This window comes from Ruditapes philippinarum, unplaced genomic scaffold (assembly GCF_026571515.1).
Source record: "Ruditapes philippinarum isolate M1 unplaced genomic scaffold, ASM2657151v2 ctg5508_1_1_1_1, whole genome shotgun sequence".
Lineage (NCBI taxonomy): Eukaryota > Metazoa > Mollusca > Bivalvia > Venerida > Veneridae > Ruditapes > Ruditapes philippinarum.
This window is the reverse complement of record NW_026863124.1, coordinates 20,570-44,597: the sequence shown is the minus strand read 5'-3', so window position 1 is coordinate 44,597 and position 24,028 is coordinate 20,570. Positions and strand designations below refer to the sequence as shown.

Here is a 24,028-nt window from a genome sequence, read left to right as displayed (position 1 = left end):
ACATCATAAAACATTATTTTCGAATGGTTCGAAACCAAGCTGCGTCTGGCCGATTTATTTTATTTATTTATTTATTTATCATATCTTATTTATTCGTGCCTTTTCAATGTATTATTTCCTGCTCATTATGCCCGCCCCCATTTTTTTGGCTGGAAGTGGTCATATAAAATGTATTTACAATTCTAGGAAAGTGAGATGTAATTACCTAGAAACAACGGTTGCGTTGCAACGATGTCAATTTTGTGTCATTTTTCAAAATTAGAATTATTATTCATGACAAACTGAGTGAGCGAATGATCTGCAGTTTTCCAAAACAAATTATTTGTCTAGACCTTCATGAAATGGAACATTAATTTTGACAAATTATTTCCAGTCCCCTCATGTAAAAAAAAACAAACTTTAAGATTAATTTAACTTTATTACACATTCATAAATACCTAAACATCTCCTTGAAAACACGTATTCGTTGTTATTAATATACAGAATATTCATCGATATCTATTGGATAAATTCAGTATTTATAAGTCCGCCCAGCTCTATAGGGAGAGAGCATCGGATAAATAATCCAGGAGTCGCTGGAGAATTTCAAAAGGGTTGTTAGGTGTTAGATGTCCACAGTCATTTTCGTGCCTACTCTCCTGCGCATCGGCCGAATGTTCTACTATCGCTCACTTTCTTACTTTCTGAAGTAACGGGAGTGTATTCAGTAAGCTGCGAAGGAAGCGTATTTCGTGCCTGGAATAGTCACCAGACTACAATATCGTAGACTTTATTTTTATTTAGAACCTTCAATACACGTATGACTATGAAGGAGATGAAACAATGCACCCTTGCACAGTGAAATATCTTAAAACAATTGGATTTATTTTCAAACATTCACTACGATATGTTTGTTTACATTTTGAAATATCTTTTCAGCTGTTGTTCGTAAGACTCAACCTACTATATTTTCATTGTTTCTTTTTAAATGAAAACCTTTGCTTTGATTCTAACAAAGGCAGAGGGCAAATCCTACAGCCAAACTATCACTTAAATATGGAGTTGGATGGAGTTAAGCCCATCCGGAAATTTTACTATTTAGCTGCCGATGTACTGGCTGAAGTCGAGTAAGTCACAGAGTAAGTAGGGGCGACGGGGAGGAGTAGAAAGTATATGTTAGTCCAAAGTTTACTATTCGTTATAGGTCACATTGATCGCTGTACAGAGACTTACTTTTCTGCTCAGAATCAATCTCTTTGGCATATACTCTGTGAAAATTGCAGGCTATTCCAATCAAAATTAATCCTAGTTTGTCGTTTGAAATATCTATATTGAGGTTAAATGTGTCTGATGAAACAAAGAATATCTGCATATTGATCTCTCGTAATACAATGTCTAAGTTAGCTGTTTTCCACGCAACAAAATAGCTGTTTTTTAGCTCACCTGTGGGGTCATTGATTTCCTTATATGTGCAGTCTTATATGGAACTGTTGTTTTCCCTTGGCAATGGGAACCCGTTATGATTTTACACATTCACTGTTTCGGATACAAATACGAACTTTGTTATATCAGTTTAAGATTTCGATTTTATATAGATCTGCTTTTGTTTAGAGATTACAATGTTGTCATAGAGAGTTTCTATATTCAGCGATTCAGGGTCATCATGGCCCTCTTGTTTATCCGGTTCATGTCCGGTCACGAGAGTTTATTCAGATGGTATCCAATATGGCGGAAAAAGTGTAATTTATTTTAGAAATTATAGACATATTCATAGATTTTCGTAAAATGGCTGAATGTATTACATCTTTGGATCCTGGAATAATAGCAGATGTAAAACAACTTTTGTGGGGTGACGATTTGAAAGATGAAGTCTTTTTAAGATGGATGCAAGGTAAACTATTCTGAAGTGTATGCATACCCGGACAGTGAAAATTTTGGATTAAAAACACGACTATCTTATTGAATTAATGAAAATACAAATTAGAATTGATAAGTTTGAAATTAGGTAAGGGTTAGCCGATCGAAAAGTATCAATTTCACATTACTTTGTAAAAGTATAATGCTGTCAATATACTTACCACAACATCTAATGATAGATCATAGATGACATGCAGGGGTTACACCTGAGAAGTTAGCCATGATTTTCTCACTTAATTGGGAAAATGCCAATTACTTTTAATAGAAGCTTTTAATAAATCTCCATCATTGTATTCTTTTGCACTTTACTATGTATGTTATAACAAAATGAATAAATTGCAAGAAAATCACAGATCTGAAAAGTAAAAGTAAATTTAAGCTTTTAAAAAGTGAGATAATGTTGCAAAAATTTTGTATCAAACCTTGCAGGGGAGTTTTTTTAAGTGTATACCAAACTTTTATCTAATGGTCCTTGGAGTAAAGTTCAATACTCAAAATTGTTCATGCACAAGAGCTTGATATTCTGTCAATAAATAATAATTAAATGTAATAAATAAACACAAGGAATGATACAATAATGATAATTTTATTTAGATTGTTGTACAACCAGTGGTACCTACATTTTTGTAAATAGCTTAACTGTATAGTGATATAACAAGTTTATGCTGAACTACAAACACATTTTAATGAAATGATTGAAAACTTATTGTGATGCACCCCTGTCACTTAAACTGACTTTCAGTCTAAATGGTATATTGATAAAGCATTAAGCAAGTTAAAATATTGCTTGTATACAAACAGAAATCTTTTTTGGTCATTAAATTATTAGTATACAATTGTATATTTACATGTTTTACCACATATATTACTGTCTTTGTTACTTCAGGATTTGCATTTAGTGAAAATGAGAGCACAGCTTTAGTACAGTATGAAGGTGGACCTTGTGCTGTAATTGCCCCTGTTCAAGGATTTGTTATTAAAAATGCTCTATTCAGTCAACATCCTGTAGAAGATTTGTCACAAGTAACAGGTAAATATTTAAAGCCTATCTCTCACAACACAAAATGAATTTAATTTTTTTTAACATGAATTGAATTTTTATACACACAAAGACCAGCTTTCCTAGATAACTAACCAGTATTATAAGTTGATACCAGACATGGACTCTAACGGTCATTTGTCTCACATTTATGAGGGATTAGAAGTTGATCACTTGCAGAGAAATTGATAATTTCTGGTTAGTTATGTGGATAAACTGCCAGATATGACTAAATATGTGTTAACTTGGCCTAATCAACAAATAAATCATCAATATATTATTCATAAGAATGTTAAGTAATTTAGTGTGTATTGTGTTCTGTGCATATACATGTATAATATATGAGTAATTATGATTTTCAGTGGAGGAAAGTACAGAACTTTTGCTGCAGGCATTATGTGATATATTTGTACATGTTTCTTCTGGGGCTTACACAATCCTTAGTCTTGAACATGGGTCATGTGATAGCAATAACCAATCAGAGAGCAGTAACCAAAGTGAGGCAGGGGAGAGTTCATGTAAAAAATCTAGACTGGACCAAGAAATGTTCCATTCCAAATTAAGGTAACGTCTTACAGGACTGTGTTCAAAAATGTTTGTTAGGGTTGGTTTTAGGGTAAATGTTTGGTTTTTGAATTTTATTTTCTGTTTCATTTACAAGTTTCAAATATGATAGGATGTTGGACTGAATTTATAAAGGAGACCACTTTTAATATACATTAAGGAATATCATGTTATTTCACGTAACTGATATTTAGGTTAATGTGAATCAACCAGCAGAACCTACATTTTAAGTGTCCTGAAGTTCAATTAGGACAAATTTTGTGTCCACACGCTATCTCTTGGTTGTACTTAGGAAAAATAATGTAGAATTTTATATTTCATGTGCAGGTGTGGATCAAAGATTTTTGACAGAGGATTACACAAAAATAGTCAAAACGGGTTAATGCATATTTGAATATTCAAGAAAGGGGTTTGGCATTTTACTAGTTTTCCATGTTTGGGTGGTCATTAGTCAAATGTTTGTGTGATATTTAATAAAGCAATGTAAGCTATTATCAAGAGGCTCCTTACTGCTATCTGAATCTGTGAAAGATTTACGCATGAAGTGCACTACTTAAATATAAATGCCACACCTTAATGTAATAGGTTTGAATCATAAATTTGTTAAATATCTGCTGAAACTAATACAGTTAATGATGGTATGTCAAATGTTTATGTCAATCAGACATTGTGCCAATTTTTATTTACAAATTGCACAATATTGGATAATAGAAGTTTCAGAAAAGTTCTGTGTCCCCGCTATAACTAATATATTATCAGTTCAATAAAAACAAACATGTTTCTTAGCTTTTGACATTTTGTCTCCTTCAGAAAAATTGACATTTATAAAATAACAAAGAAAGCATCACCCATTTAACACTAAACGGAACATGAAAGCTTTTTCAGTTAAAACCAGAATGTTTCAGTTAAAACAGTACCAAGTGAATACAGCATTATACAATACTATATACATACACTATCATGGATCTACACATGTGATGCAAAATTTCTCATCATTATTAATTATTATTTACTTTTTTTCCCCCTCTAACTAAAACTTTTGAATCTTAACTGTGTTGTACATGTGTTACATGCTCGTACTTTTTAGATACTGTAATAGTAAAATGTTTTATATAATAATATCATTATGACTGTTATGTTTAACTATTGCAGATGTACAAAGTGTTTAGATGAAGATATGTTGAGGAGGAACATGAAGACGAGCATAGAAGAATTTATGGGACCTTCTGGTGTACTCTTGTACCTATACTCTATTATCATTACCAAAGTATATACCCTATTTTCATTTTAGTTTAATTAAGTTTATACATAGAGGATATGCAAGTCAATAAATACAGAATATTATCACAAGATGAAAATAAACTCAGTATTTATAGAAAAAACTTTTTCTTTTTCTTTTTGATATTGCAATTTAAAAGAATCCCCCTTAAATTTGTACATTGTCTGAATTTAGAAGAAAGTAGTCCAGCAAAACACCAGTGAAAATATGGAAAATATGTTTCACTGCAGTGAAAAATAAATGTTTTACAGTTCTAATACGGAAAATGAAAATACACATTTTATTTCATCAATATTTAATTTTATAAGTATATACTAGAGATTCTTATTTTTAAATTTGAAGCATAATGAAAGATTCATTTTTCACTTTATTTATTTATGATAAACTTGTCAGTGTTTTGAATTTGTGATCATATATTTTAACAGTTTGACCTTTAATGTGTGTATATTTAGCTTGACTGTTTGAAGAAAAGTGGGGCTCTCCTACTCTTACAGGTGTTGGTGTTGTGCTGGTTTAAGTTTTAAATGCAAATTCTGGTACAACTCATCAGCTACTGAAGATGTATGTACATTGTATTTGCTTGTTACTTGTTACTTTTTGAGATCATAATTGGAGGTCACTATTATACATGACCCATAAGTCTACCATGGATTTTGACAGAATTATGGACTCTACTAAACTTTAAAAGTTTCTGGTTAAAAGTTTTGCATTCAAAACTACTAAAGATGTTCTCTTGAAACTTTACACATGTCTTTAGGATCATAATTGAATGCCACTATTCAAGGCCCATAACTCTGACATTGAATTTAACAGAATTATAGCCCTTTTTGAACTAGAAAATTCTTGGTTAAAATTGTGCATGCAACATCTTCCAAACTAGTGAAGATATTCAGTTGAATCTGAACACATGTCATCAAGGATTTGATCATAATTAGAGATCGCTATGCAAGGCCCATAACTCTGGCATGGACATTGATTGATTTATGGTTTTATGTGAACTTAAAAAAATCTTGTTTTAAGTTTTTCATGCAACATTGATGGTACTCGCTTGAAACTTGATTTATGTCTTCGGAATTCAATTGTACAATTGCAGGTCAGTTGCAAAGACCCATAACTCTGGATTGGATTATGGCCCTTTGTAAACTTACAAAATTCTTTGGAATGAAATCAACATCTTTGTTAATTACTACATTATCCAGGCTCTTGTTTTACTATCAAGCACTGAGAATAGTTATTCACACTGTCATATTGACAGTATTTTGTTTGTATGTATGTATTACTATATGTAAAGTTTATATAATATTTGTTTTCATATTTTAGGGTATAGAACAAATAAAGAATGAGGTAGAGGACCCTGGGGAACCTCTTATAGATGGTATATATGGTCATGGCAGGTAAAATTATCAAATTATCTGTATTTTGTTGTTTCCTTATTTAAAGGGTATAAAGCTATATATAATGAAATATCTCTTCATAAAATTTATGAACAGTAATATTATTTGATGCTTATTATAACTGGTCTTCAGTCAATTTCCTGGAATTACCAGTTAGGGGAGGGACAGGGGAGGGAGAGGTTAAGTAATGTATGATCCACAATGAGATGGGGCAAGTTACATTGTAAGTTAGATAGGTACATGTACTTGTAACCAACAAGGGCAAGTTGAATAAAATTTGACAAGTTCTTAAAAATAAGCATTATAAACCTTAAGTTCATAAAGACACAGCCTCTACTGTACTTGTTACGAGGATTTAAACATAAGGCCATGTGAATCCAGCTTTGACTGTACTTGTGGTGTTCTGTGTAACACTGATAGAATATAAGTTTAAATTTGTTTTGATTCCAGAAATTTGTTGTCATTTCAGCCAAAGTTTAATCAACCTACTTATAACAAGTAAAGCAGTCACTAATGTATGGGATAACGATAAAGATGTCTCTGGTTTAAGTAAGTTTTAAAGTTTGCAAATCAATAATCTTATGAATTACAGTTATTCTGAATAAATATGTATGCCAGAAATCATGTTATATCTGAAAATTCAATGTGTATTCTTTTCTCACCATATAATGATCAGCTGTCTTAACATTTTTATAAAGATTTTATAGATTTTATCTTCCCAATGTTAATTCCTGTCAGTTTATTTCTCAACATAAAAAATCTGAACTTCTGAAAAAGCTAATAGATTCAGATTTTTAATTCAATATTCTATAGATAAATGTTTACAGCTATGGTATTTCAAAAACTTTCACAAGTGAAATCAGTTTTGATGTGAAAGTCAAATCAAATATTGCATAAATATGTTAGTTGTTAATATATTACTTGAATTCATAATATCTTTGTTTAATGTTTCAGAATTACATGGAGTATGTAAAAGAGCATATATAGGATTTTTATCTTTCATGGAACATTTAAGATATTGTGAAGTAAGTTATTTGCATACATTGTGAAATAATTTTAGTGCTAAAAATCAAATACAAGACATTAAGTTTAAAAAAACTGATTCCAAATTATCATTACCAGATTTTGTTATCAATTTGTAAAACCAAAGCATCCCACTTGTATGTGTTAGGGGTCATATTCTAGAAGCTGTTAAAGTTGAGGCAGTTCCTGCTATCAATAAGATACACTGGTGACCTTGTATCTTGGGTGACTTCCACTAGGGGATAATGAGTTTGAGTATTATAAGAATCAGTGGCAATATTTATATTACCTCAGTTTTTATCTTACCACTTATATATTTTTATCAAAGGTAGGCTGGAATTTAAAGAATCCCGAGTATCCAGTTTGGTTAATAGGAAGTGAAACTCATTTAACAGTCTTGTTTTCTAAGGTATGTATTGCATAGAATAACTTATCTTATTAACACCTTGCAAAATAAGTTGAGACAAATCATTTTTGCTATTGCTCTATTATTAGACGTGTAAGTATCAGTAAATTGAGTTTTGTTTTTAGCTCACCTGTCACAAAGTGACAGGGTGAGCTTTTGTGATCGCTTTTCATCCGGCGTCCGTCCGTCGTCCGTCCGTCCGTAAACTTTTACTTTAAATGACATCTCCTCATAAACCACTAAGCCAATTTCATCCAAACTTCACAGGAATGTTCCTTTGGTGGTCACCTTTAAAAATTGTTCAAAGAATTTAATTCCATGCAGAACTCTGGTTGCCATGGCAACCAAAAGAAAAAACTTTAAATATCTTCTTTTAAAAAACTGAAAGAGCTAGAGCTAAGATATTTGGCATGAAACATCTTCTAGTGAGTGTCTACCAAGATTGTTCAAATAAAAGCCCTGGGGTCAAAATTGGCCCCGCCCCAGGGGGTCATTGATTTTCCCTATATGTATATAGTAAAAACTTAAAAAATCTCCTTTTAAAGAACCCGAAGAGCTAGAGCTTAGATATTTGGCATGAAACATCTTCTAGTGAGTGTCTACCAAGATTGTTCAAATAAAAGCCCTGGGGTCAAAATTGGTCCCGCCCCAGGGTGTCATTGATTTTCCCTATATGCATATAGTAAAAACTTAAAAAAAATCTTTTTTTAAAGAACCCAAAGAGCTAGAGCTAAGATATTTAGCATGAAACATCTTCAAATGAGTGTCTACCAAGTTTGTTCAAATAAAAGCCCTGGGGTCAAAATTGGCCTCGCCCCAGGGGGTCATTGATTTTCCCTGTATGCATATAGTAAAAATTTAAAAATCTTCTTTTAAAGAACTCATGGAGCTAGAGCTAAGATATTTAGCATGAAACATGTTCTAATGGTTGTCTACCAAGTTTGTTCAAATAAAAGCCCTGGGGTCAAAATTGCCCCGCCCCAGGGGGGTCATTGATTTTCCCTATATGTATATAGTAAAAACTTAAAAAATCTTCTTTTAAAGAACCAAAAGAGCTAGAGCTAATATATTTAGCATGAAACATGTTCTAATGGGTGTCTACCAAGTTTGTTCAAATAAAAGCCCTGGGGTCAAAATTGGCTCCGCCCCAGGGGGTCATTGATTTTCCCTATATGTATATAGTAAAAACTTAAAAAATCTTCTTTTAAAGAACTCAAACAGCTAGAGCTAAGATATTTAACATGAAACATGTTCAATGGGTGTCTACCAAGTTTGTTCAAATAAAAGCCCTGGGGTCAAAATTGGCCCCGCCCCAGGGGGTCATTGATTTTCCCAATATGTATATAGTAAAAAATTAAAAAATCTTCTTTTAAAGAACTCAAAGAGCTAGAGCTAAGATATTTAGCATGAAACATGTTCTAATGGGTGTCTACCAAGTTTGTTCAAATAAAAGCCTGGGGTCAAAATTGGCCCCGCCCCAGGGGGTCATTGATTTTCGCTATATGTACATGTATATAGTAAAAACTTAAAAAATCTTCTTTTAAAGAACTCAAAGAGCTAGAGCTAAGATATTTAGCATGAAACATGGTCTAATGGGTGTCTACCAAGTTTGTTCAAATAAGAGCCCTGGGGTCAAAATTGGCCCCGCCCCGGGGGTCATTGATTTTCCTTATATATGTGTATATCAAAAACTTAAAAAGTATTCTTTGAAAAAACCTAAATAGCTAGAGTTAAGATATTAAGCATGAAACATCTTCTAGTGAGTGTCTACAAAGTTTGTTCAAATAAAAGCCCTGGGGTCAAAATTGGCCCTGCCCTGGGGGTCATGATTTTCCTTATATGTGTATAGGAAAAACTTAAAAAACATCTTTGAAAAAACCCAAATAGCTAGAGTTTAGATATTAAGCATGAAACATGTTCTAGTAAGTGTCTACAAAGTTTGTTCAAATAAAAGCCCTGGGGTCAAAACTGGCCCCGCCCCAGGGGTGTCATTGTTTTTAACTATATGTGTATAGTAAAAACTTAAAAAATCTTCTTTTAAAAAAAACACAATGAGCTACAGCTTAGATGTTTAGCATGAAACATCTTCTTATGGGTGTCTACCAAGTTTGTTCAAATAAAAGCCCTTGGTTAAAATTGGCCCTGCCGGGGGTAGGGGAGGGCAGATCATTGTTTTTCATTATAAGTGTGTACATCATGAAACGTTTTCTTATAGATGTCTTCCAAGTTTGTTCAAATAAAAGCCCTGGGGTTTAAACTGGCCCCGCTCCGGGGGCCTACATACAGGTGAGCGACCTTAGGGCCATCATGGCCCTCTTGTTTTACTAGGTGAGCAAACCCAAAGAATAGTACAAAGGGCTGTCTTGGTTCTCTTGTTGTTATTTTTTTAATTTTGTGCTGTATATATATCATGCTATATTTAGATAAATAAATATCAATTTTGAGTGCATTGTTGTAGAATAATGCATGGTTCAAGTTCAAATGTGCAGGTATATAATCATGAAGGCTGATAGGCCTGGGTGATTAATTACAAAGCATTTGAACAAGGAACCATGCATTATAAAACTTATAAGGCAAGATTTCTTAAATCTATTGCAATCATGGTATCAAAATGTTTATTTAATCAGGATGGCCTGTATTTTTTAGTACATTCATCTGTGTTATTTATTTATGATTTAGTAACTGTATCCTAATTAAGTTTATATTTGTCTTTCAGAATAAAAATTTAGTAATCACAGAAACATTAGAGTCAAGTGCTAGGAGAATTTTCCAATCATTTGATCCAGAAGGTAAATAATCAAGCTATTTTGTTGTTTATTTTACTACATAAACAATGAAGAATAGTTATATAATTTGTTCTTGCAATCATATATCATATATTGAATATCTTGCATATCTTGTTTCGCCATTTAAGTAATTAAAGATTATTAGTTTGACTCTTCAAAGAATAGTTGCAACTGTTATACTTATCCTGAGTGGCATTGGTGTTATCCTTGTCATAGCGCTTTGGTGAAATTTTTGCATGCAAGTTTGTATATACAAAAATTACCTAAAGGAACCGGTTGAAACTTCAAACACTTGTTCTCTGTGATTTTCTTGCATATCAGACTGGCGTTTCCTTTAGTTTTACCCATGCCGGAAATTTCATCTGGCATGGGGGGTTCCAGATGAGTAGCGTGCTGTACAATGGCACGATAAAGATGACGTCATTTTACCGTTATGAATGATTTTGTAATTCATGCGCTGTTGAATGAAAGTAGTTACGGTTGTAATGATATAAATTTTCATTGAAAATAAAGATAAAGAATTTAAAATATAATGGAATATGGTAGAACATGCAAGAAAAAATATCTGACATATGTTTGCGGTTCGGATCGGAATATCCGTCCCTCGGTCACCCGCCCATGGGCGGTAACTCGGCAAGCCTCGTTACCGCCCAATGGGCGGGTCACCTCGGGACGGATATTCCTATCTGAACCGCAAAGTATGACAGATATTATTAATCTAACAATGATTGGCACAGGTCCCATAATTCTGAGTAACCTACTTACTCTTACAGTATGTTATGCCCCTTTTCTTACTGTCGAGCACTGAAAATAGTCGAGCACATGTCTTACGTACAGCTAATGTTTCTCTATGAGATCTTCATGGCTCTTGTTTTACCATCAAGGACAAAAAGTAGTCAAGTATGATGTAAGTTCTGATGTTAGTATGATGTTTATACATTGAGTTATTATAAACATTTATATGTTGTAGGTAATGGCTTTATAGCAACAATTGTACTAGGTGATCTACTGGCAGCTTTAGATCTAGTGTCTGATAAAGAATAGTAAGTATATAGAAGATATTCTTCAGTTTAATTTTACAGTTGTCACCTATTGTTATATTTAGGCTCTACCTTTTTTTCAAAAAGCCTACTATCATCCCATGCTCTCTTAGCTCAATAGGGAGAGCATTGGATTTGTAATCCAGTCATAGATGGTTCCATCCTAAAGTGATGCAAAATTTATCCTAGGCCATAGTAAACTTTAATATTACGGCTGTTTCCACTTAAAAACTGGAGAATATGATAAATATAAAATCAACTTTAATTTTATTTATGAGGATGGGAAAGGTCAATATAATTAAGTACTTTGCTATGCTTCTCTTAACAAGTTCTTTATTCATTTTATTACCTAACACTCTTTTTGGGTCAATTTGAAAGGAACCCACAAAAGACTAAAGTGGAAAATTGGGAAAATGGGGCAAAATTTTAAATTTTTTACACATCCGGTAGACAAGAGGGGCATAAAAGGAAATGGGGGGGGTGTTTTACATTGTTTTTCTTTTCCGTGTGTAATATTCGTACCTAAAAATTGCATTGGAGAGGTTTATAGTTTGCTATGATTATAATAGTTGGGGTTACGAGCTTATATCTCTATTGTTATATAATTGTCTGATTTAGATATTAAACAGAATGATTTTGTTTACAGTGTAGATATAATGGCATCTAAGTTAGACTCGGAGAACCTTGGTATCATTACACAGAACAGCTTCTTTGAAGAGTTCTTTGCAGGGGAAACAACTCCAGAAGTACCAAAGAAATTTACATTGTACCATTACAATGGTCTTCCACGATCATGCCATGATAAAAAGGTAAAAATTGAAATATTTTTAGTGGTACATGTAAATGTAAATAATAATAAACATTGAAGATAATAAGATACTAGAAAAGTTATGCTTGGTCATTTATAATCATGAAGATGACGCATTTTACAAAAACAAAATCTTAAAAAAAAAAAGCCCAAAGCATAATGATTTTGCATATACATAAGTATTGCTTAATAGGTGTTAACAAAAGTAATCTTAAACATGCTCTGGCCTACCCTAAAGGGTCACATAATTGATATAGACTAACATGTCTTAAAAATTGTATATTTCTAAAATTCTAATGCATAAGTTGTAAATATTTGAAATGTATCCATAGCATCACTTTGTAGTCCTTTACAAAAAAAATATAATGCATTTCCAGGGTCAGAATTTGTCCTGATCTGGGAATCACTTAATTTATGCAACATGTAATTGAGTGTAACATATTATACTATAATATTCATGTAATATATTGTGAGTTAAACATGTTTTGTTGTTTATTACATATAACATATCATGAGTGTATTATATTGTAACATGTTTTGTTGCATATTACATATAACATATCATGAGTGTAACATATTTTGTTGTGTATTACATATAACATATCATGAGTGTAACATGTTTTGTTGTGTATTACATATAACATATCATGAGTGTAACATATTTTGTTGTGTATTACATATAACATATCATGAGTGTAACATATTTTGTTGTGTATTACATATAACATATCATGAGTGTAACATGTTTTGTTGTGTATTACATATAAAATATCATGAGTGTAACATGTTTTGTTGTGTATTACAAAGAATGTATCATGAGTGTAACATATTTAATTATGTATTACATATAACATATCATGAGTGTAACATATTTAGTTATGTATTACATGTAACATATCATGAGTGTAACATATTTAGTTATGTATTACATGTAACATATCATGAGTGTAACGTATTACATATAACGTATCATGAGTGTAACATATTTAGTTATGTATTACATGTAACATATCATGAGTGTAACGTATTACATATAACATATCATGAGTGTAACATATTTAGTTATGTATTACATGTAACATATCATGAGTGTAACATATTTAGTTATGTATTACATGTAACATATCATGAGTGTAACGTATTACATGTAACATATCATGAGTGTAACATATTTAGTTATGTATTACATGTAACATATCATGAGTGTAACATATTATTTAATTATGTTTTACAGGTAATGTATCATGAATGTAGTGCAGTATTACAAGATGATATCGAGGTACAATTATTGAGTGATGTTACACCTATGAAAATGGTCTTGTTGACAAAATGGCCGACGATTGAAGTTAAATGGAAGGAGGATATTATACCATCATTAAACTGAATAGATGACCAACACATGAACTCTTACCATGATCAACACATGAATTTATATCAACACATGAACTTATATCAACACATGAACTTATACCATGATCATTTCATGAATTTATACAATGATAAACACATAAACTCTTAGCATGTAAAAACTCTTAGCATGTAAAACACATGAATTTATACTAGTAAAAGATCAAAATACAAACTTATATATATATATATATATATGAGTGAGAAGGAAATATATACATATAATGGGAAAATAAAGTACAGAAGAAATATTGGGGCTACATGAAGTCAACTGGAAGAATAAGATTGAACGGAAACAGACATTTTCAGTGCAACAAACTGAAAACTACAGGGTTATTGAAATTAATAATTCCAGTGATGAAAAATCAATTAATTATTATCATTTTTATTACCTCCCTTTGATAAATGAGAAGGTGGTAATATTAAAATGGTGTTGTCTGGAAGTCTGTCAGGGTCCACACCTTCCAATCAGCTTGTCACATTTTTGGCAGAAATGTTTGTATGAAATAGAAGATGAGGATCACTAAGTTTCATCAAAATTATAGCCCTTGATATATAAGGCATTTTTAATTGGCAATTACTGTTTTAAGGCATATTTTACCAGTGGTTCATTAGATTATAATAAAACTCGGCAAGAATGTTTAATAGTTAGGAAATGTTGCTCTTTAGTTATTGTTAAAATGTGTGTATTTATGAGTTATGGCCATTTATTACTTAAAAATGGCTTTTTATAAATGAAATTTAAGATTTTGAGCCGCATTTTAATGAGGGCTTTGTGATTTAATCATTTTAGTGAATTTACAGCCCTTTTCAAGTCTATGTGCAACTGTTGCAGTATTGTCATCAAGTGTCCTATTGCATACATATATTGTCAGGCTTTTGTTTTAAATTTAATTACTTTTTAGGTATTTATATATGGCCATTGTTGTTGTCTTTCTTCATATGTTAGAAATAGAGGAATTTATTACCCTTCCAGATTTTTTCCGCCTTTTTGATTGGATATTGATCACCCGAAAGAAATTGATATAACCGAGCCAGACGGGTAATATACACACTAAATTTCCCCGTTGGGTACCCAACGTTGTAAACAACATGCGCTGAGGTGATGCGCGTACGGTTCGATTTTACGCGGTGTAAATTCCGATTTAAAAGCACTTTTTAACTGTCAAATGATAAATATTTACAAAAGTAGAGTAATGATACATATTACCATCAGTATCGAAAACAAATATGACCTTGTGAAAGCTTGATATTAATTACAAAAAAGTGCGTTTAATAGACTACTCCTTTTCTCTTGTTTACATTTATTAGGTACGGGAAAAACACGTCATGTATTTATGTGACGTCATGTTGTGACGAAGGGGTACTCTAAAGGGAATCTTATTTCGACGTTTCATTTGAAACAGCAATGATTTTTTAAAAAATCGTCTAAACTCGGCAGGGGAAGGGTAATAAAATTATTATTTTGGTTTTGGAGTGATATATGTGGATATATTACCTGCCAAGATAAAATATCACCCTCGCCTAACGGCTCGGGTGATATAAAATCTTAACAGGTAATATATCCACATATATCACTCCAAAACCAAAATAACATATAATGTTTCTGTGTGCATATGGTCTCTGGCATTCGGAGGGAATTTCAACCTTTCTTATTGGTGGCAAATCTTTGTTTGTGACACTTCCAGTTGCTTTGATCTAACCATATTTTTCTGAAAGTATTAATAAGTATTTTGAAAACAGTTATATATATCAGTTATTTAGTTACTTTCTTTGATGATATATTGTGCAATGAGTGAGCAGTTATATAATATCGGGTTTACTTTGGGACCATACGCCCCTTTTAATTGAATTGCAATGATCACAGCTATATGAACACATCTGCAAATTTTTATCAAATTCAAAATTTGCTATTTCATGTTGAATGTTGAATTCTGCTTAATTCTGTGCTAGGAGGCGTGGACGGTAGCTTGCACTTTCCAATACTTGTAGATGAACAAGCTCAATGAAGCCAAGCCTGCAACATTTTCAATTTTGCCATTTTGGACTTTATTAATGGATTTTTCATTTCTTTTTGGACAGTTCATGTACAAAGCTTTTGGAGTATCAAAACAACTTGAGCAAAAATATTATATTCTTTATCATTCTCTTTTTCTGTTACAGCTTAGTAAATATGTTTGATTTAGATTTAACTCTTTTTTTTCCCCATGCACTTTGAACTTTGTTATGGACAGAAAACAAGGAAAGGTGAGATTTGAATTGATAAAGAACTTATTTTATTCAGAATTCATTTTAGTTGAGAGTGTAGGATGCTGTAACCTTATATACTCTTATACATCCCTGACACCAACCAGTACTGAGCAATGAGTGTAAAGTTCCTTGATAACAAAAACAACGGCTTTCCCCTGATGAACTTTGAACCCACGCGGCTAGAGAACCTTAGATTACTAGTCAGATGTGTTTATTACTTGTCCATGCTGCCACTTCAATATACTAGAATGTTTAAAGTTGTTTACTATATTTATTAGTATTACAAATGATTTAATGATGCAAGGTGCTGTTTGTAGTATTATAGAGGTAATAAGTTAGCATATGTTATATATGTTAATTAGATATGTATAGTCTACAGCTTAATGAAGATTCAGATAGGAAATCCATGTCTCATGATGTGATAATGTTCTTGTACAATCAAAATATATATAACATTTAAGTACAGTGTCATTTCTAAAGTGATATTTTAAAGGCCCTAAAAATGCTACCATTTTTATTTCTTACTAACTTTTTATTTTTTATGCCCTTTAAAGTTTCCAAAACGTTAGTTATGTGTCGTAGAGGTAGCAAAATGTAAACAAAGTAGTATTTTGACCTACATTTTGACTAAATATATCATTTGCAAACAGAGCAAAATATTGTTTATGTACATGGCAAATGAGTTTTAGTTTAGAAACAGTGACAAAATACCAAAGATAGAAAGTTTTTGAAAAATAAATATTATAGCATTTCTAAGGCATAATGGGCCTTTAAAAGGTAATTGTAATGAAATATTTAATACATGAGTGAAAGCTATTTATTACTCAAAGTAAAATAGATGTAAGTATTTACAAAGATGCTGACAGGTTATATGACTCAGTTTATAAGGTTGTTAGGTTCTATATAACCTGAGCAACTAGGTGAGTGTTATATTGCAAACAACCATTTATGCACAGCCATATAACATGTCAGACATTTTTATAACAAAATAATGCAAAAAATCCTTAGATTATCCAATGAAATGCGATATTACAAACGAGCAGTATTATAAACATGTATATATAGTGTATTTTAAGTAGAATATATGTTAATTATATTTGGTCATACAGTGCGACTGTTAACCAGTAATCTGATGATATAGTCTTGATATCAAAATACTAAGGTTTTTTAGTATCAAAAATAAGTTGAACCACCATGAGTTAAGAGCATGGTCAGATTGCATTTAAGTCTTGGCTGGCCTGGTAAAAGTTTATCACTGTTGGTCCGAGCAGAGTAAGGGCAAACATGAAGTATTATATCATAACAACAAGACTGTGGCAATGAGATCAAGATGTGGTAATGACAACCTTTGTATCTTAACAAAAGTGTGGTAATGAAAACCTGAATTTCATTACAAGGGTGGTAATAAGAACATCTATATCATAACAAGGGTGGTAATGAGAACCTCTATATCATAACAAGGGTGGTAATAAGAACATCTATATCATAACAAAAGTGTGGTAATGAGAACCTCTATATCATAACAAGGGTGGTAATGAGAACCTCTATATCATAACAAGGTTGGTAATGAAAACCTCTATATCATAACAAGGGTGGTAATGAGAACCTCTATATCATAACAAGGGTGGTAATGAGAACCTCTATATCATAACAAGGGTTGTAATAAGAACCTCTATATCATAACAAAAGTGTGGTAATGAGAACCTCTATATCATAACAAGGGTTGTAATGAGAACCTCTATATCATAACAAGGGTGGTAATGAGAACCTCTTTATCATAACAAGGTGGTAATAAGAACCTCTATATCATAACAAGGGTGGTAATGAGAACCTCTATATCATAACAAGGGTGGTAATGAGAACCTCTTTATCATAACAAGTGTGGCAATGAGAACCTCTATATCATAACAAGGGTTGTAATGAGAACCTGTATATCATAACAAGAGTCTTGCATTTAGAACTTCTATATATAGCACAAGCTGTGGCAATGTTAACATAACAAAATGAAGTAATGAGAACCTCTACCGGTATATCATAATAGTAGTGTGGTAATGAAAACCTATATCATAACAATGCATGGTAATGAGAACCTCTATATATAGCACAAGATGTGGTAATGAAAACCTCTATATATAGCACAAGATGTGGTAATGAAAACCTCTATATATAGCACAAGATGTGGTAATGAAAACCTCTATATTATAACAAGAGTGGTAATGAGAACATGAGTACCTCTATATACATACACAAGCATGACAACTCTACACAATCCTCAACTATTATTATTTTTACTTCAATGCTGGCACTTTAGTTTGATTCATTTTAACTTGAGATTAAAGCTATTCCACTGTTTTTAATATTTAGAAATTTGGCTTGAGTACATACATGTATAATTGCTTTAGTTTACTGGTACATTCAGAATTAATCAACATAAAAGAAATTCAGTTGAATTAAGTTGAGCTTTTTTTAGCGACAAAAAAGAGTGTGTGAACAATCTGCATTGTTATCTAACCAGATATGCTATGGGCTTGTCAGTTGTATTGTTTTGATATTGTCAAATTCATTGATATTGAAATCCCTTCAAATGAATTCCAGACTTTAGCATAATACAAATACAGGTGGGCACATTAGTTAAGTAAATTAATACTCCTAATACCTATAATCTTGTAGTAGCAAGAGTGCCTTCTTTACCAAATGGGAATTAATCGGAAGTGCCAGCTGTTATTATTATGATATCAATTTTTTGTTTACTTTATTCTCATGTTGTAATTTTACAAATGAAATCTTATATGAGTTATTAAGATTTAAAACTTCTTATTTTGTGTTTTTCTTATTTTTGTGTTTATTTAAGAATAAAATTTACATATAACAATGACAGTGTTGTGCTTTGTGTGTAAGAAGGGACATAAATATATCAAGTGACTAGAAAATGTTTGTAAAATTGTTAATGTCAGTGGTGATAAGCCCCGCCTCCTTAGAATACATGCATGTTTAACCTCAGAGACATATAGAGTTAGTTGTAGAATACAATTAAAAAGCAAGAAACTAGCTTTGCGTACTGTGTTTGTCAAACCATCCCTGAAATGTCTGATTATATGAAAGCACGTGTGTGTGCCTGCAAGCGCGTGCGTATACATGTATGTATGTACAGTGCGATGCGTGTAGAAAATCAAGTACAAATTGCAAATATTATTTTTTCGAATAATTTCCATAATTGATATATGTGATAAAAATGTAAGAAAGTTGTAGAGAATTATTTGGACATGGTAAAACTATATATGTAAATGTCATAGTTACGGAAAATGGTTTGGTAAGAAAGTGTGTGATATGTTATGCTAGTGCTGACTGGGTGAATGTAACAAAACAAGGACCTGGGGCCATTTAGATTTGAGTTGACTTTTATAATTTGTGGGAAGGGCAGGCTGGTTGTGACTACGTTTTTCTATTTCATTGTAAGATGTTCGAAACAGCATTTGCAGCATCTTGGTCCATTCATCCTCCTAGTCATAACTATTTTACTTCTCTTACTTCTTGTTGACATCCATGGCGTTGCCTAGGTTACCAGAATATCGATGGCGGTGTATGAAAAATAACTGTATCGTGATCGGAAAGTCAATAAAGTCCCCGGATATAAAATACACCTGGGACCCTTATAACTTACTGGTCACAAAACATATCTATCACGTGAAACACCGCATTGTGATGCCAATACATCTAGCTTGAAATCTGGTAGACGATACAAAATTCCCCATACAAGTCGCGAGAGTCCGCGGGAAAACTATACAACCCGGGACCCCAGTAACTTACATGACAAATCCTGAATTTGACGCATATTGGAATCAAACATATTGCCTGAAACTGAAGGAGAAAAAAACATTCTAAAGAATATTAAAATGTACAGTCTATTTCGTTTAATAAAGTATGACTTGAATAAATAGACCCTGAATGCGTTAATGCAGAAAATTACTTAAATTTCCCATTGCATCGGTTATTTATCAAAATAAACTACATGTATTCTAAAGTAAAAGTTAAACATTTTAACAAGAATGATAAGAAGTTCATGACAATGATTTCTGGTTCGTATAAATAACTGAATGATAAATTCTGGTTTGTGTTTCTACATTAGAAAGATATATTTAGACTTCTTTTTTCATCGAAAACATGATTTTAAATATTCTATACAAATAGTGACAACAGATTAACTTGTTGAAATTGGCAATCTTTTGTAAAAAAAAACTTGATATGTTTCAAATATCTGTTAGCCTTTTTGTAATTAAAATTTCTCATCCTGCACACAGTGTTCATGAAATCCCTTTTGTTAACATATTAAATTTTTTAATAATGTTACTGTTATATGAAATTTTTTAGAATAAAAGTTGGGAAAAAAATACACAGTTGAAATTTGTAAAAATCGAATCTTATAAGTACCCGTATGATAGTAAATCTTAGCTTCGCTGATTCCATGTAAGATGTCCTCTCTTTGATAAACCTTCTATCTTTGAAGTGTTTAATACGGCCACAAGAAAGTTACTGAAGTCCTCGGGATTTATAATCGCCCTGGGACCCAAGTAACTTACAAGTAAACATGTCATGTTAATATTCCAAGAAATGGCTGTTTCCAATGGCTGTTTCCTTCTTCAATCGAGTTTCCGTGCATTCCAATTTTCAGTTTGTAGAATTTCAAAAGTCTGCAAGAAAGTTACAGAAGTCCTCGGGAATTGTTATCACCCTGGGACCCAAGTAACTTACAAGTTAACTTTTATATCAATATTCCAAGAAATGACTGTTTCCATCTATAATCTTTGTTCCGATTTGTAGTATTCCAAAAAGTCCACAAGAAAGTTACAGAAGTCCTCGGTATGTATAATCACCCTGGGACCCAAGTAACTTACAAGTAAACTTTTGTATCAAAATTCCAAGTAATTACTGTTTCCAACACATTCGTTGTCCTGGTTTGTTGTATTTCAAAAAGTCTGCAAGAAAGTTACAGAAGTCCTCGGGAATTGTTATCTCCCTGGGACCCAAGTAACTTACAAGTTTACTTTTATATCAATATTCCAAGAAATGACTTTCCAACTGTAATCGAGGTCCCGGTTTGTAGAATTTCAAAAAGTCCACAAGAAAGTTACAGAAGTCCTCGGTATGTGTAATCACCCTGGGACCCAAGTAACTTACAAGTAAACTTTTACTTTAATTTACAAGAAATAAATGTTTCCAATGGCTGCTACCATGTATAATCGAGGTCCCGGTTTGTAGAATTTCAGAAAGTCTACAAGAAAGTTACAGAAGTCCTCGGTATATCTTATTGCCCTGGGACCCAAGTAACTTACAAGTTAACTTTCACATCAAGATTCCAAGAAATGGCTGCTCCTTCAATCGAGGTCCCGGTTTGTAGAATTCAAAACGTCCACAAGAAAGTTACAGAAGTCCTCGGGATTTATAATCGCCCTGGGACCCAAGTAACTTACAAGTAAACTATTATATCAATATTCCAAGAAATGACTGTTTCCAATGGCTGCTTCCATGTACAATCAAGGTCCCGGTTTGTAGAATTTCAAAAAGTCCACACGAAAGTTACAGAAGTCCTCGGGAATTGTAATCACCCTGGGACCCAAGTAACTTACAAGTTAACTTATATCAATATTCCAAGAAATGACTGTTTCCAATGGCTCTTTTCATTTACAATCGAGCTTCCAGTGTGTAGAATTTCAAAAAGTCCACAAGAAAGTTACAGAAGTCCTCGGGAATTGTAATCACCCTGGGACCCAAGTAACTTACAAGTGAACTTTCATATCATGATTCCGAGAAATTACTCGTCCTTATATCCGTGCATTCAAATTTTCAGTTTGTAGAATTTCAAAAGTCTGCAAGAAAGTTACAGAAGTCCTCGGTTTGTTAAATCACCCTGGGACCCAAGTAACTTACAAGGTAACTTTGTTTCAAGATTCTGATTAGTGTTCTTTTCTTTTTGTCTTCTTTTTTAAATGATCGTATTCAAAATAAGCATAGGTCACAAACAAAGTAGCCCGCATGTCCCTTTGCCAATGAAATTAAGCAGACAGTTTGAAATAAAGTTGCTACACTGATACATTACAAGTATGTTACTGAAGACCTCGGAGAGATGTTCATCCTGGGACCCAAGTAACTTACAGATAAAATATCAAATCCAAATCAGATAACGATAATCCGTTCGTAACCTTAATTTAAGAAAAGTATATTTTCGAAACAGCTTGCTTGCAAACTAATACGAGATAAAAGTTGTAAGAACCCTCGGATAAAACAATTAACCTGGGACCCTAGCAACTTACATCTCGTAATAAGTATAAATATCCACGTTATAGTGTGTGTAAACGTAATCCGACAGTGTCTGTAAACAAACTTTGAATGATGACAAATGTATGTTTATTCTTCATTTTATACTGAAAACATTTCATTCAATAAAAGGAAATGGCTCAAAAGATTCCAATCTGGGTGAGGAAGTTAAAAGCAATATAGTACGTATAATAGTGTGTCCGATGACACCTTAGGCCTTTTTCTGTCAATAATTACTTTATAGTGTCCAGTTTAATTGTTTAAGTAATTGATATTATCACGCGGAAATATAAAATACATGTAAATACATCGATAATATTACGTCATTATATTGCGTGACGATTAAATTTGAAGATGTAGAAAGAATATCAATTATATATCTGTCAATATTGTGAGATAATAAAGCTCCCCTGATCTTTATGATAATTTGTCGCTTCCTTTTGTTTTACACGCTTAAGGCTAGAAATGAATCTATATTGTTCTTACTTTAATTTTTATCAATTATTATACATGACCAATTTTATGAGCAATTAATGAGAAAAGTTAATTTTAATTGTTTGTATTAATTTCTTTAATTTAATTTTGACAGGAAAAGACGTTTTTTACTAACGTTAATAAATGATAATATTATGTTTATTCGATTTTATGAATTATAAATTTATTGAATATATTTGAATTGAATTATAATATCATATATATATTTTTCAATGTTGTGACGGTTTTTGAATTTATGTTTTTTGTTTGCTGTTTATAACAACACCAAAATAAATTAAAAAATAAAACCAAGTTAATATAAAGAATTATATTATTATTTTCAATGATTTATGAAAGACACATTACATGCAATATGCTTAGAAACTTATTAATTTTTAGTACTCATGAATTTTAATTATGTTTAAATTATTGATTAACAGAAACTTTAGATGCTTGTTACATGAAAGAAGAAGCGATAAAAGTTAAAAAATGTCATAAAAGTAGCAAAATGAAAACAAAGTAGTATTTTGACTTCTATAAAAAAATTACATATATACTATAGCTGTACTTATTGCCAAAAAACAACAGATGAAAAAGATGGCTTCGGTAATTGGCCAATGAGTACATTTTTAAATACTATAAAGTACACCAAAATCAAAAAGCTTTTGAAAAATAAAACATAAAATCATTTCTGAGGCATAATGGGCCTTTATGTTTTATGATGAATATGTATAACTAGTTTGATTGCTTATTAGTTTTCTATTATGATGTATATTTTCAAACCTAATAAATTGCCTATGACCTGTATTAACATTTTGTACGTGTATTATATTTCTATGCTACTTTCTTGAAATCAAGATTTTATTATAATGCATTTATAATGTCTGTTAAGGTCGAGGCTATCATTCTCCATATCGCAAATACCTTTACATGTATATGCAAAATATTTAAATAATATAATACATAAATGTGCCGGACTTCTGTTATAAACATAAGAATAACATACAATTACATAAGTTAGAACTATGAATCCTTGAATGATTATTTTACTATTTAATTTAAATAAAGCCCACGGGAACCTTATTTTTTCTTGTTAAAAGCAAAACGAAGAGAAGACTAATAATACTATATGAGCTGTGCAAGGCAGCATTAGGGATATCTTTTGTGAAAGTCATTCGTTATTAAAGCGATGTTACTTTGCATGGACCGGAGGCCTTAAAGCAATAAAACTTTTTTTATAGTCATTGTACTCGTATCGGGTGAAAATCGTGTGACCTCGATACCCAAAAAGTAACCTGAGATGGCCACCTTGATGACATTAACACCTGAATTAAACGTAGTCTTAGAAGC

The 24,028-nt window shown here is 31.9% G+C and overlaps 1 protein-coding gene across 1 annotated transcript; it reads left to right on the top strand.

Moving 5' to 3' along the window:
- The first annotated feature begins 1,684 nt into the window (after nt 1-1,684).
- On the top strand, nt 1,685-18,764 carry LOC132721205 (ubiquitin carboxyl-terminal hydrolase MINDY-3-like). The gene is made up of 12 exons (XM_060705469.1): nt 1,685-1,870; nt 2,783-2,926; nt 3,298-3,499; nt 4,652-4,766; nt 6,099-6,172; nt 6,642-6,721; nt 7,127-7,197; nt 7,524-7,604; nt 10,318-10,390; nt 11,358-11,430; nt 12,074-12,236; nt 13,470-18,764. Exons 1-12 carry the CDS (start codon nt 1,765-1,767, stop codon nt 13,617-13,619), a joined length of 1,332 nt encoding a protein of 443 aa, XP_060561452.1. The 5' UTR covers nt 1,685-1,764; the 3' UTR covers nt 13,620-18,764.
- Nucleotides 18,765-24,028: the final 5,264 nt, after the last annotated feature.

Bases quoted from the DNA above. Each gene is read 5' to 3' on its own strand.
- LOC132721205 (XM_060705469.1), top strand. From the start codon at position 1,765: ATGGCTGAATGTATTACATCTTTGGATCCTGGAATAATAGCAGATGTA. The intron at 6,173-6,641 runs GTAAAATTATCA...TTGTCATTTCAG, and splicing joins GGTATATATGGTCATGGCAG to CCAAAGTTTAATCAACCTAC. The intron at 7,198-7,523 runs GTAAGTTATTTG...TTTTTATCAAAG, and splicing joins AACATTTAAGATATTGTGAA to GTAGGCTGGAATTTAAAGAA.